Raw genomic sequence first — 14,258 nt, 5'->3', positions numbered from 1 at the left:
AGAGGAGAGTCACATGAACGTACCCTGTAGGTCGGGTCCCAAGCATGTGATGAGCGCCTGAAGGCACCTCCCCAGGCTCAGGTGCACCTCGGGGTGCGTCTGAGGAGACGACAGGAGCAGCCTCAGAACCAGAGACACACAAGGCTCCAAGTGAAGACGGAACAAGCCCCCGGAGAAGTCCATGATCAGGGAGAGACTGTGGAGAGCCCAGGCCTGGAGAGACAGACGCAGAGACATGTAAAATACTGTATCTGACCCTCTCCTCTGACCCTGTCCTCTGCTCCTCTGCTCCATCTGACCCGCTGATCAGCTTCAAAGACCCTTCTCCTCCCCTCTGCTCCTCCTCTCTGCTCCTCCCCTCTGCTCCTCCCCTCTGCTCCTCCCCTCTGCTTCTCCCCTCAGCTCCTCCCCTCTGCTCCTTCCCTCGTCTCCTTTCCTCTCCTCACCTGTACTTCAGGGCAGGTAATATCTTGGCTCAGAGTAAACAGGACTCCCACACAGGTGGACAGATGTTGAGCTGAGCTGATCCCGCCCTGATATCGGTACAGTGCCCCAAGTGCCAGAGACACGCCACAGCGAGAGGCTGCGTCCCGAGATAACTTCAGTCTGAAATATAAACAATACATAATGTTACAAACACAACTCATTTCTGTTTATCATTGTCAAAGTAGTAGCTATAATCTATGACACCCGTGGAGTATTATGCTATAATTTGGATTATATCTTATATTTAAAATCACAATATTGATCTAAAACAGGTTGTTCTGACGGACCATGTTGACGGTGTCCCCATGGACAGACACAGATCATGCCAGCAAGCAGTGGATTTATTTTTCATTTTTGCCAAAATAGGAAATGCTGCTGAATCCAACGTGTTTCAGCGATCGAGGTCAGGAGTACCTCAGAGCACCTGTCTGTGGTTGTTACCTGTTTGTGGGTGTTACCTGTCAAAGCAGAGGAGAGCAGCGGACACAGTGAAGGCGGAGTCATTTACGCTCTGGACCAACCGGGCAAGTCCTTCTGCAGCCGCACACCTGAGCAGAAGGGAGGAGCCCTCCAGCGCCCCCCACAGAAGAGACAGAGCAGGAGGCCGCAGCTCCGAGGGGCCCAGAGGAGAACGAGAGTGAACCTGAGGAGACATATGCGAGTGAGAGTGAACTAGAAGAGACACAGGAGAGAGTGAGAGTGAACCTGAGGAGAGATAAGAGAGTAGCAGTTATAGGGAGTTTGGTGTCAGATTCCAAATTTGGAATCCCAACCGTGAGTATCATAGCAACCAAAGAGCCCATCTGAAGCAAGGGATGGTTACTTAGCAAAACTGTCAATCAAACCTCTTGCTAATGCTAGCTGCAACAACCTCTGGGCCTGATTAGTCTAGTATAATTGTTCATATTTTGATTTAGGAATATAATTGTGAAATGAAAACTCCAGAATCATGTAGAGTGGTTTAATACAAACACTTTAACACCAAAATGACAAGCCTAACAGCAGCAGTTACAGAGAGAGGAGCCACAGTTAGCAAAAGAACGTGAACTGGAGACAAAGTCGATGGAGCCAAATTGCACCCACGCTCACTTCCTGTTTTGGTTAGCTATGTCCAATTTGCTTTTCATGTTTAGGATGTACATAGATTATCCACAAACACTGCAGGCTTAGGCATAACATTCTAGGCAGTTGTAAATTTAAGTGCACAAAATCTATGGCTTATAAAGGTCATTAAATGAGATTTTTTTTTTCATGTGTGCCCAAATGGCTATGCTACTTTGCTGAATCTGCTGATGTATATCAATGAGAGGCCCCCTGAGTATTATCACACCTCATTAAATCACTGAGCTGTCCTTTTTAAATGATTAAGTTAATGTTATTGATAAAAATAAAAACTAAAAGTGTGATTTATTTTGCCCATCACAGTCCTGTCAAGATTTTGGACTATAACAGGCCTCTTGTCAGAGGACAACATTGTGTAAAGGTTTGTGTGAGAGTTCATTATTGGAAAACAGAAGGGAGCAGTACCTTGAGCACACTGCAGAAAGCAGCACACACATGGGTCTGGACAGTCTGCTGCTTCTGTCCTTTGAGCTGATTCACAGAGTCCACAAACTGCTCCAGGATCTTCACCCTAAAACAAACAGCAAAATACATTTACAATACATACAATATATACGATATATACAAAAGATGCAGTAAGGAACTTTTTTGCTTCGCTTATTATTCACCCATGGACCACAATGGAACCTACCTGTACGACTGAGGGATTACACAACTATAAGGCCACATAGTAATATAAAAGAAAGTACTACCATTTAATGTTGAAAATCACATTGTTTTGTCTAAAGCAGTGGTTCTTAACCTTGTTGGAGGTACTGAACCCCACAATTTTCATATGTACATTCACCGAACCCTTCTTTATTGAAAAATAAAATATTATTTTTTTCAAATTCAAGACATATGTGTGTTTTACTGGTGCACAAAATGAACCGTACATTAACATCACTGTTTTCAAAGAATAAAACCAATACAATGCATGAACTCACAACAAATTGCCTACATACCTTTTTACAAAGACATGACCTTTTTTAATACTACCACACTGAAATCATTTTAATGTTAACCTTATGTATTCCAATAATGAACTTATTGTATTTATGCTATTTATTATTTTTAACATTTTAACATACACCCATCACCTAATTTCCATCAGGCTAAAATAATAATGAATATTTACTGCGAATCAGTGTGACTTCACCTTGGCCACTCTCATGTCACTTTCACAGCAAAGTCTGTTCCTTTTCTTCGTTTTTATGTTGTTTTATGTTTTTCCGTTCGAACAGCTCATTTAAGTCGGGTGGATACTTCGATAGGCACATTAAAGGCACATTGCATTTGTCAAATTGGGACATGGCCAGTGTTTGGAGACGCTCACCCCTGAGACTGACTTACTGAACCCCTAGGGTTAAGAACCACTGGTCTAAAGAAAGAGTGTTTTTTAATTATCATTGTGATATAGGAAATGGTATCGAGTACATTCTGTAATATCAAAATTGTGTTTGAAATTTTAGTTTAGACTACCTCTGAGCGGAGATGATGTGGGGGAACAGGTTTCCAAACAGACGCACAGTGACCTCCATGAGAGCGAGTGCCGAGGGGAGAGGAGCTGGAGGAGTGTCTGATTTCAGAGTGAGGGAGAAGGGGTCATTCTCCAGAGAGCCCCCTGAAACACAGCTGCTCTGGAGCTGGGACAGAGACAACACATGATGGGGTCAGACCTGGTTTAGTTCCGGTTTAGTCTTGGCTTAGTCCTGTCATAGTCCTGTCGTAGTCCTATCGTAGTCCTGTCGTAGTCCTGTCGTAGTCCTGTCGTAGTCCTGTCGTAGTCCTGTCGTAGTCCTGTCGTAGTCCTGTCGTAGTCCTGTCGTAGTCCTGTCGTAGTCCTGTCGTAACTCAGTCCTGGTTCAGTCCTGGTTCAGTCCTGGTTGTAATAGTATCAGTAATAGTACCTGATGTGTAAAGGCATGGTAGGGGTCGTTGAGGCTGGGACTGATCAGACACAGGTCATCGGGGGAGCAGAGGGAGGGCATCAGGGTTAATTCGGAGCAGGGCTGGTCCTGATTGCAGAGGTCTGACACCAACTGGTTCATCACCAGACCAAAGCTCTCTGAGGAGGAAGAGGAGAAGAGAAAACAGTAAGAAATCGAAAAACCAGGACTAAATCAGAGCTAAACCAAGACTAAAGCAGGACTAAACTGACTGAACTAGGACTAAATTAGAAGTAAACCAGGCCCAGAACTGTTATAATATTGGTTTTACCTTGATACGTGTACGGCGGCAGCTCGGCAAGGAGCTCATAGACTCTGAGTCTGTATGTGACTGTGAAGGGACGAATGGAGGAGCCATAAGAACGCAACAGAGAGCCCAATCTGAAAACAGAGGGAGGTAGAGGGAGGGAGGGAGATGAGGGAGGGAGAGAGGGAAGGAGAGGGAGGGTGAGGAGAAAGAGAGGGAGGGAGGAAGGGAGGGAGAGGACAGAAGAGAAGGATGGAGAGGAGAGGACAGAGAGAGGGAGGGAGTGTGAGAGGGAGAGGAGAGAGGGAGAGAAGGAGGGAGTGTGAGGGAGAGGAGAGAGGGAGCGAGGGAGAGAGAGAGGGCGTGTGAGAGGGAGAGGACAGAGGGAGAGAGGGAGAGAAGGAGGGAGAGAGGGAGGGAGAGGAGAGAGGAGGGGAGCGAGGGAAAACAATCAGTTACAAAGTCTGACTGATATTTTCATAAAAAGGTAGAGATAGTAAATAGTGAGTGGTACTTGTTAAGCATCGCTGTGGCACAGTTGAGAGGAGTGAGGAGACGAGACAGAGCGTCCTCAGACATCAGCTCCTGACAGTGAACGAGAAGGCTCCTAAGAACTGAAGAGAAAAAAACTACTTATCAGGGTCTGTGGAGAAGAGGAGAGTAGGAGAGAGAGGAGAAAGGAGAGAGGAGAAGAGAGGAGAGAGAGAGCACAGAGAGGACAGAGAGAAGAGAGAAAGGAGAGGAGGGAGGAGTGAGGGAGAGAGGAAGAGAGGAAGAGAAAGTGCATCCTCAGACAGTTCCTGAGAGTGAACAAGGAGGCTCCTCGGGAACAGAAGAGAAAAAAACAACTTAATACACATAACTGTAGAACACCCCAAGCTTGATGTGACTGCAAAGTATCCATTGAATTGTTACCGTATTTTCCGAACTATAAGTCTGCACTTTTTTTCATAGTTTGGCCGGGGGTGAAATTATATATTATTTCACATCTTTGTTATTATAATAAAATGATAAAATGATGTTGTCTGTTCTTGGTCTCGGATTTTGTAAAATAAATTTCCTTTCAAAATGCAACTTATATAAGTTGCACTGGACTATATATTTTTTTCTTCATTATTATGCATTTTTTACTGGTGCAATTTATACTCCAGAGTGACATATAATCTGGAAAATACGGTATATAATTTTTATGTACATGGGTTTTAATCTATCTCTTCATTCTTGAAATTATAATTTGAACATTAGTAAAATATTGGTCACAAAAACATAATATAGTGTCTATTGAAAATACATGTGATTGTACGTACCACAGAGCGCTCCCGAGCGTCCCTCCAGTGTAACCTGCCACGTAAAGTAGTCCCCCCGACGCAGCTCCATGTCCTGTTCCCGCAAAGAGGCCGGGAACACACAGCGACAGAGGAGGAGGAGACGAGACAAGAGCACCTCCACCACTGAGGGACCTAAACAGACACAAGTGCATGTGATTACAGCTGAATACAGGTGAGTACAGGGGAGGAGGATACAAGACCGGAGCACCTCCACCACTGAGGGACCTATAAGGGGAGAACGAATACAGGTGAATACAGGTGAGGACAGATACGGAAGAGGTGACACAGGAACATCTCCCCCACTGAGGAATCTATGGAACAAGCACAGTTGAACACAGGTGAGTCCAGTTGAGTACAGACACATGTACTGGTGAGAAAGGAGCAGGGGGCCAGACAGGAGCACCTCCAACACTGAGGGACCTAGACAACAAGAGAACATACAACAAACACAAATAGAGGTGAGGAGAGGTGAGGAGAGGTGAGGACAAGTGAGGACAGAGGAGCAGGACATCAGATAGGACACCTCCCTCCATCACTGAGGGACCTAAACAAACATGTTCACAGGTTAATACCGACACATGTATAAGTGAGTACGGGCAAGTACAGGCGAGTACAGGTTTATTCACTTTAAAAATTTAAAAGACAAAAGAGACATACCTAAAGTAGTGAGAGAGGCCAGGAGCATCCAGCCCACCTGAGTCCTCTGGAGCGAGATACGACTGTTCTGAGACGCAGAACGCAGCAGGCTCTCAGCCAGAGACAACACCATCTGAAACAAAAAAACACGACTGAACCAGGACTATACCAAGACTAAAACAGGACTGAACCAGGACAGAACCGGAGACAACACCATTTGAAACAGAGGAGAGCCAGGGCTGAGCCAGGGCTGAACCAGGGCTAAAACAGGACTAAAACAGGACTGAAACAGGACTAAAACAGGACTAAAACAGGACTAAAACAGGACTGAACCAGGGCTAAAACAGGACTAAAACAGAGCTAAACCAGGACTAAAACAGGATTAAAACAGGACTGAACCAGGACAAACCAGAGCTAAAACAGGACTACATCAGGTCTAGACCAGGTCTAGGGCTAAAGCAGGGCTAAAATAGGGCTAAAAAGGGCTAAAACAGGGCTAAAAATTGGCTAAAAATGGGCTAAAACAGGACTGAACCAGGTCTAAACCAGGACTAAAACAGAACTAAAACAGGGCTAAAACAGGGCTAAAACAGGGCTAAAACAGGGCTAAAACAGCACTAAAACAGCACTAAAACAGGGCTAAAACAGGGCTAAACCAGGGCTAAACCAAGACTAAAACAGGACTAAAACAGGACTGAACGAGGACTGAATCAGGTCTAAACCAGGGCTAACACAGCACTAAAACAGGGCTAAAACAGGGATAAACCAGGGCTAAACCAGGACTAAAACAGGACTAAAACAGGACTAAAACAGGACTAAAACAGGGATAAACCAGGGCTAAAACAGGACTAAAACAGGACTAAAACAGGACTAAAACAGGACTGAACGAGGACTGAATCAGGTCTAAACCAGGGCTAACACAGCACTAAAACAGGGCTAAAACAGGGATAAACCAGGGCTAAACCAGGACTAAAACAGGACTAAAACAGGACTAAAATAGGACTAAAACAGGACTGAACCAGGGCTAAAACAGGGCTAAAACTGAGCTAAACCGGGACTAAAACAGGGACAAAACAGAGCTAAACCAGAGCTAAAACAGGACTACACTAGGTCTAGACCAGGTCAAGGGCTAAAGCAGGGTTAAAATAGGGCTAAAACACAGCTAAACCAGGACTAAACCAGGACTAAATTAGGACTAAAATAGGACTAAAACAGGACAAAAACAGGACTAAAACAGGACTGAACCAGGGCTAAAACAGGATTAAAACAGGACTAAAACATGACTGAACCAGGACAAACCAGAGCTAAAACAGGACTATACCAGGTCTAGGGCTAAAGCAGGGCTAAAATAGGGCTAAAATAGGACTAAAACAGGACTAAAACACAGCTAAACCAGGACTAAATTTTGGACTAAACTATAGGAGTAAACCAGGACTCACCTTCCCTTTGCTGTGGGGCAGACCCAGGTTGTGGTGCTGGGCGGCTGAGACCAGGGCACAGACTGCAAACCCAAACCCGGACACGGCCTCTGGATTGGACTTCAGTGTTGTGAGTCTCTCTGCGCAGCGGTCCAGCAGCACGGCATTTTGGGATGGCATGGCCACGGCCACACAGCGTAAACACCAAGAACTGGCCAATCGCACGGCAGCAGAGGGGTGTAGCAAGACCGCGACCACGGAGTCAACGAGAGCTGAAGGAGAGAGACATGAGAGGAGTAGAGCCAGAGGAGCAGAGCCAGAAAAGCAGACAGGAGCAGACAGGTACATCTTGGACAGGTGAGCTCCTTACCTGTGGTCGGGTCAGACAGTAGAGGTGCAGCAGAGGAGCCTAAGCCCAGCAGAAGTGCTCCCAGCTCCAGTAGGACACAGATGAGAGCATGCTGAGAGGAGAACATGTCTGAGGAGGCTCTGGGATCTGCTGCATCAGAGAGGGAGGACTCTACAACAAAATCATGGATAAGGCATAATCTCCTATATTCTGCTTTGACTGTCATAATTTCAAATGTCGATCCTGGAAAATGTTTTTGATATTAGGACCATAAACTTAGCTATTGTTTAAAACTCATTTGACTTTTGCTTATTTAAACTGACAGACAATGTTGAACTTTGTCATTACTGGGCTTGTCCACATGAAACAAAAACTGGAACAGAAATATTAACCAAAAACCATGTCAACAAATCTGCAAAATAACAATTACAGAGCAAACCGGGACTCAAGACTAAATCAAGGCTGAACCAAGAATGAACCAGGACCAAATTCGGACTAAACTAGACATTCAATACACAAAGAAATTCATCAAATTACCATTAAAACAGAAGAGTGCAGAATAAAAACCTTTCAGTCATATCCACAGCTAAACAGAACAGTTTTGAGCCTGGATTTAAACATTGTCAAAGTAGAGGCCTGTCTCACATCTTCAGGAAGACTGTTACAGGTTTTAGCTGCATAAAACTGAAACACTGACTCCTCATGTTTAGTCCTGACTCTGGCACCAGCAGGAGGCTGGTCCCTGACGTCCTCAGAGTGTGAGATGGTTCATGTGGCTCTAACATGTCAGAGATGTCCTTTGGTGCTAGGCAATGGAGAGACGTGTTCACAAGCAGAGTTGCTTTAAAGTCTATTATCTGAGCCTCGAGAGCCAGAGACCTGAGCCACAGGACGCATGTGCTCGTACTTCCTGGTTCTAGTCAGGACCTGAGTAGCAGCGTTCTGGATGTACTGCATCTGTCTGTGCGTTTGGAGAGGCCAGTGAGCAGGATGTTACAGTCGTCTAACCTACTGGAGACAAATGCATGGATAAGTCTCTCTAAGTCTCGTTTTGACTTTTTACCTTTGATTTTTGCAAGGTTTTTAGATGGTAAAATGCTGCAGATGTTATTGATTTGATGTGACTGTTAAAGTTCAAGTCTGAATTCATTATTACCCCGAGATTTCTCGCCTGATTTGAAGGTTTTAGAGAGAGACTGGAGGTGACTGCTGACACTTTCTCTGTTTCTGTGGGCCAAAGACGATGACTTCAGTCTTGTCCGAGTTTAGCTGACAAGGACTAAACCAGGACTGAACAGAACTAAATCAAGACTAATCCAAGGCTGAACCAGGACTGAACCAGGACCGAATCAGGACTAAACTAGGCCTAAACAAGAACAGAATCAGGACTGAACCAGGGCTAAACTAAGACTGAACCAGGGCTGAACCACAGTTGAACGGGGGCTGAACGGGGGCTGAACGGGGGCTGAACGGGGGCTGAACGGGGGCTGAACGGGGGCTGAACGGGGGCTGAACGGGGGCTGAACGGGGGCTGAACGGGGGCTGAACGGGGGCTGAACGGGGGCTGAACCGGGACTTAATTGGGACTGGACTGGGATTGGACCAGGACTTTAAACATGTTTACTCACCTATGGCCCTCTTGTGCACCCCCACTGTCCCACAAAGGTGTTGCACTGCGCTGCTCTGGGCCTTCTCCCCCAGGACCCCCCCCAGAGCAGCCCTGAGCACCAGAGACACACACCCCCGAGACAGCACTGCATCACTGGGGGACAGAGTGCTCCGTGAGTGGGACACCAGCTCCAGGACCAAAGTCAAGAACGGAGACAGGTTCTGCTCCACCCATGAAGAGCCCAGAGACCAAACCAGGACTACACAGGTCTGAAAGAGAGAGCTGGTTAGACAGGACTAGACCAGGACTAGAACAGGACTAGACCAGGACTAGACCAGGACTAGACCAGGACTAGACCAGGACTAAACCAGGACTGAACCAGGAATGAATCAGGACTATACAGTCACTCTCATTTCCTCTTCCACACCTGTCTTTAATCTCACCTGAACTGCGATACTGTCTTTCCTCTCACCTGTCTGTACCTGTCGTCTCTCCTCTAACCTGTCTGTACCTGTCGTCTCTCCTCTAACCTGTCTGTACCTGTCGTCTCTCCTCTCACCTGTCTGTACCTGTCGTCTCTCCTCTCACCTGTCTGTACCTGTCGTCTCTCCTCTCACCTGTCTGTACCTGTCGTCTCTCCTCTCACCTGTCTGTACCTGTCGTCTCTCCTCTCACCTGTCTATAACTGTGATGTCTTTCCTCTCACCTGAGCAATGCCGAGGCGCACTTCTTTGCTGACGGAGCTGGTTCCTTTGAGCTTGTCTCCAGACGCTCTGAGGAAACCCACTCCTCCTCTGATGAAGCCTCCAAGCAACAGATCCATCACCTCCTCCAGAGACACAGCTCCTCCTGTAGGGGGCGCTCCGGGTCCTCTCTGGGCTGAGGGGATAGATCAGGAGACAGGTGAGGGGACAGGTGAAAAAAGAGATGAAGAGACAGGTTAGGGAACAGGTGGCATGGATTCACCCGTGCTAAGGGTCGCAGTAGTTATACATTTCGTAGTAGCAGTAATTGTTTGCCAGATAAATCCAGACTCATATCTCCTTGTATATCATGTAGGGTTGTTAAAAGTATTGATAATCAGACACTACCACTGATACTAAAACTAGTAATGAACCTAGATCCTCATTCTAAACAATTCCCATTCACAGGACAGAAACAAATCTTTCCTAAATAGCTTTAGAACGATGATGAGCTGTATCAGAACAAGAATAAGACACACAGATTAGTATACGCCCATGGACCACTATGGAACCTACCTGGACATTGAAAGATTACACAGATATAAGGCCACATGGGAATAGAAAAGAAAGTACTACCATTTAATGTGGAAAATCACATTCTATAGTCTAAAGAGTGTTTTTATTATTATCGTGGTATCAAAATGAGTATCGAGTATCAAGTGTATTCCTTAGTATCGAAACTGAGTTTGAACCTTTAGTATTGTGACAACACTAATATAATATATTCAGTGTCTGTATAGAGAGGGATATCAGTCTGGCCTCCACTCCCTCCATCGCGCCTCGAGCCGCCAGAACCAAAAATGATTGTCCAATCAGATTTGTTTATTTCAGTGACACCCATTATTTTGAACTAAATGACATTTCTCTCACTTCAGATTGAGATTTTGTTTAAATCAGACCTATTCTTCAAACTGTTCTTTTGAAAGCTTTCAACTATGTCATCTTCGATACATGCCCACTTCGCTGTACTTACTTCGTTCTCCAATTTTATGAATCTGTTTTACAGTGTCTAACAAGATTTAAAAAGTAGTAGTAGTAGAAGTAGTAGTCATAGTAGTCTGAATACCTGTTTTGCTCTTGGGCTGTAGTGCAGTAGCCAGCAGAGAGCCCAAAAGCTCAGAGACAGAGACAGAGACAGAAGACAATGATCCTTCAAACGCCCGAAAACACGCTGTGGACATGTGCTCCAACTCTGAGGAGGACAGGAACAGCGCCTCCTTCTGGAGCTCCAACAGACACTACAGGACAAAAATGTACAGGTGAAATGGTCCAATGAGGTTCATCTGGTCTTGGTTAATTTATTTGAATAGATATAGAATAGATAGATTTTTCCAGAACAAGGTTTAGTTTGTTTTTATACCTGACAGTTTGGACTGCTCACCAGTGGTCTTCACGTAATGAACACTCTGGAGGTCGGAAGACAGTGCCAAAATCTGCCTGAATCAGCTGACTGAATAGGTCATACAACATCACATAACCACTCTGAGGAAGAATGCCAGTGAGCAGTTCAAGCTGTCAGGTATGAAAACAAACTAAGCCCTGGTCTGAAAAATAATCTATTAAAATAAATATATAGGTGAAGTGTCCCTGTCACACACATGTACAGGTGAAGTGTCGCTGTCACACACATGTACAGATGACATGTCTCTGTCCACACGCATGTAAGTGTGAAGCACAGGTGAGGTTACCTTGGCAGCAGCACAGCGCACACACATGGAGCGGTCGGTTAGACAGGTGCGTGCAGATTTGTAGATGTCTCTGTGAACAGGAGCCGCTAAGGGTCCTAAGCCGCGAAGCATCTTCTCCAACGAGCCCAGGATCTCACATCGGCCCTGAGACTGCAGACAACAGTGAATCCTTTGCTCCTCTGACCCTCTCCACTGTTCCTCTGCTCTTCTCTGACCCTCTCCTTAGCTCCTCTGACCCTCTCCTCTACATCCGCTTCTCTGATCCTCTCCTCTGCTCCTCTTGACCTTCTCTTCTGCTCCTCTGGCTATGCACCGACTTACCTCAGCATTCTTCAGTGCTCGTAGTAGATTTGTAAATGTTTCTTTTGAGGATCCACTGAGCATTCGACCCAACTGTTCGAACAAAGAGCCCAAACAAGCCACTGCCGCACTGAAAGATAGAAGACAAAAATCTGAACTGCAAAACTAATCCAAGAACCCCATTAATTTCAGAACATCTTTGTCAAGATCTAAACTACAGGTTTAGCAGCTTTTACACAGAAAAAGACTTCATGGAGACACAGGAAGGGCATCTGACACACAGAAGGGGCATCTGGCACATTTACTCACAGGCGGGAGGGAAGGGCAGAGGGGGAGTCATCTTTGTTGCGAATGATGTCATTGCACTTTTCGACAAACAGGCTGCAGGGTAAGGGGTCTCCGAGGTGGAATAGCAGGGCCAGGCAATCTGCCAATTGGACACGAACAGGAGGCCCAGGAGAACCAATCAGAATGCTCGAAAGCTGGTCCAAAAGACGGCGTTGAATCTTTTTGATCTCTGCCTGAAATAAACAAACACATTAAAATGCATATGACAGATTAGACACTCTTTTGACATCATTATTCAACATCATTATATTTATACTTTTACTAAAAATATATATTTTGGACATGGGCAATCACTAAAACAAGACTAAATCATGACGAAACCAGGTACTTTAACCCATGACTAAAAAAGGAATAAAAAAGGAATAAAAAAGGAATAAACAGGACTAAAGCAGGACTGCTGTGGTGGTGCATTCTCCAGACCTTCTCGGTGAGGGGAAGTTGGTTCTTCAGTCGATTTAACCACGAGAACACAGCCTCGGCCCCGACAGGGTCATTCAGCTGCAATACCTCCTCTGCCAACAGGAGGCGCTCCAGGACCGACATCACTGCAGTGGAGGGAGCAGCCAGTATCAGGAAAGATAGGAGGGCATTCTAAAAACACAAAATTTATATATGTTATACTTGGTTTAGTCCTGTTTTTTCTGGTTTAGTCCTGGTTTAATTCTGGTTTAGACCCAGTTTACACCTGGTCCTGACACAAACACAGTATGTGGGTCTAAACTGGTGTTGATAAACTCAAGAATGGTTTAATTCTGTGGGATTTGTCAGTATCAATACTTAAATTGAGTATCTATTTTTGATTCTGGATTTAATATCGATAAGTATCTGATTTTCGATACTTTTGACAGCACTACTACTTTGCCTTGTTACTTTCCCTGTCTGGTACCTAGCCCTGTCTGATACACAAAACCACACTTCACACTTAGAACTTCAACACAACAAATCCCCGTCTGCTACACTGGTTTACTTCATGTCACCCGGGCTCTAATATCAGGTATAACTCTGAGGTGGTAGAGTGGCCAAAAATTGTACTCAAGTACAAGTAACTTAACTTCAGAATAATATTGCTCAAGTATAAGTACAAAGTAGTGGTCCAAGAAATTACTCAAGTAAGAGTAACTGTCAGGACGTGACATCTGATTTATCATTTTGGTGAATGTGACAAAATATGAAATAAGTCACAAAATGTTGTATTTTCAAACACAAAATGATCCAAACTAAATCATATCTGAAGGAACCAGAAACACAAATGTTCAAATCATTTCATATTGTTACATAAAGCTCCAGTCACTTTAGACTCACAGAGGGAAGAGGAAGTACAACTTTTACTCGAGTAAGAGTACTGTTACTCTGCACAGTAGACTACTTGAGTAAGAGTACTGTTACACTGTACTATATATTACTCGAGTAAGAGTACTGTTACTTAAGTAAACCTGTTAGTCAAGTAGGAATAAAAGTATGCTGATAGAAAAGTACTTTGAAGCACAATTTCTTTAAAAAGTCACTCAAATAAATGTAACCGAGTCCTACACACCTCTGGTGTAACTATCTAGAATAAAGATAAACTCGGAGATTGCTCCCCACGGGCAAGTTGGACGAGGTGTCTCGATACGTCGAAACGCTGACCCTTGGGACCCGTGTAAGGTTATTACAGCCTCGTAGTCTGAGAATTACAACTGTTTTTAGAGACAGGTCCCAGTGTTCAAATACAGGACACAAACTTTAGACAGCTCAAAGTCTGTGCTCATTCATGAGTTTAAACGTGACACAGTTTGACAACCTTTACAAATATGTCATTGTTCACCAGAACTGCATTAAAAGTTGTGATATAAGCAGAACAGAGAAACTAATGAACGTAAACAAGGCTAAATTGGAAAGCTAACAATGACCCGAGGCTAGTGGCTAACCGGCTTGAGCTAACAGCAACTACACTTTTACAAGGAAAAGTCCCGCTTGTTTCATGATAAATATTTACCCGCTGCCGTCGGATAAAAAATAAGTTCACTTACAAAAACTTGACACCCCAAAAATGACAGAAAAGGCCATTTATCTTCGT

General features: G+C 44.8%; 1 protein-coding gene across 1 annotated transcript in view; it reads right to left on the bottom strand.

The window, feature by feature from the left end:
* heatr5a (HEAT repeat containing 5a) overlaps nt 1–14,258 on the bottom strand; it is a 30,010-nt gene extending 15,752 nt beyond the window's left edge. The window contains exons 1-20 of the mRNA XM_055231367.1: nt 14,212–14,258; nt 12,623–12,793; nt 12,164–12,375; nt 11,876–11,984; nt 11,555–11,704; nt 10,933–11,104; nt 9,830–10,002; nt 9,143–9,392; nt 7,536–7,685; nt 7,187–7,437; nt 5,769–5,880; nt 5,091–5,243; nt 4,298–4,397; nt 3,808–3,917; nt 3,498–3,655; nt 3,070–3,233; nt 2,014–2,119; nt 945–1,129; nt 447–606; nt 24–213 (exon numbers count right to left, since the gene is read on the bottom strand). Of these exons, the coding sequence (XP_055087342.1) occupies nt 24–213; nt 447–606; nt 945–1,129; nt 2,014–2,119; nt 3,070–3,233; nt 3,498–3,655; nt 3,808–3,917; nt 4,298–4,397; nt 5,091–5,243; nt 5,769–5,880; nt 7,187–7,437; nt 7,536–7,685; nt 9,143–9,392; nt 9,830–10,002; nt 10,933–11,104; nt 11,555–11,704; nt 11,876–11,984; nt 12,164–12,375; nt 12,623–12,745 (3,028 nt within the window). The 5' untranslated portion in view covers nt 12,746–12,793; nt 14,212–14,258. The remainder of the gene's footprint in view (nt 1–23; nt 214–446; nt 607–944; nt 1,130–2,013; nt 2,120–3,069; nt 3,234–3,497; nt 3,656–3,807; nt 3,918–4,297; nt 4,398–5,090; nt 5,244–5,768; nt 5,881–7,186; nt 7,438–7,535; nt 7,686–9,142; nt 9,393–9,829; nt 10,003–10,932; nt 11,105–11,554; nt 11,705–11,875; nt 11,985–12,163; nt 12,376–12,622; nt 12,794–14,211) is intronic.

The sequence above is a fragment of the Periophthalmus magnuspinnatus genome, chromosome 22, assembly GCF_009829125.3.
Source record: "Periophthalmus magnuspinnatus isolate fPerMag1 chromosome 22, fPerMag1.2.pri, whole genome shotgun sequence".
NCBI lineage: Eukaryota > Metazoa > Chordata > Actinopteri > Gobiiformes > Gobiidae > Periophthalmus > Periophthalmus magnuspinnatus.
The sequence above is the reverse complement of the archived record's forward strand: the minus strand, read 5'-3'. Positions and strand labels throughout refer to the sequence as shown.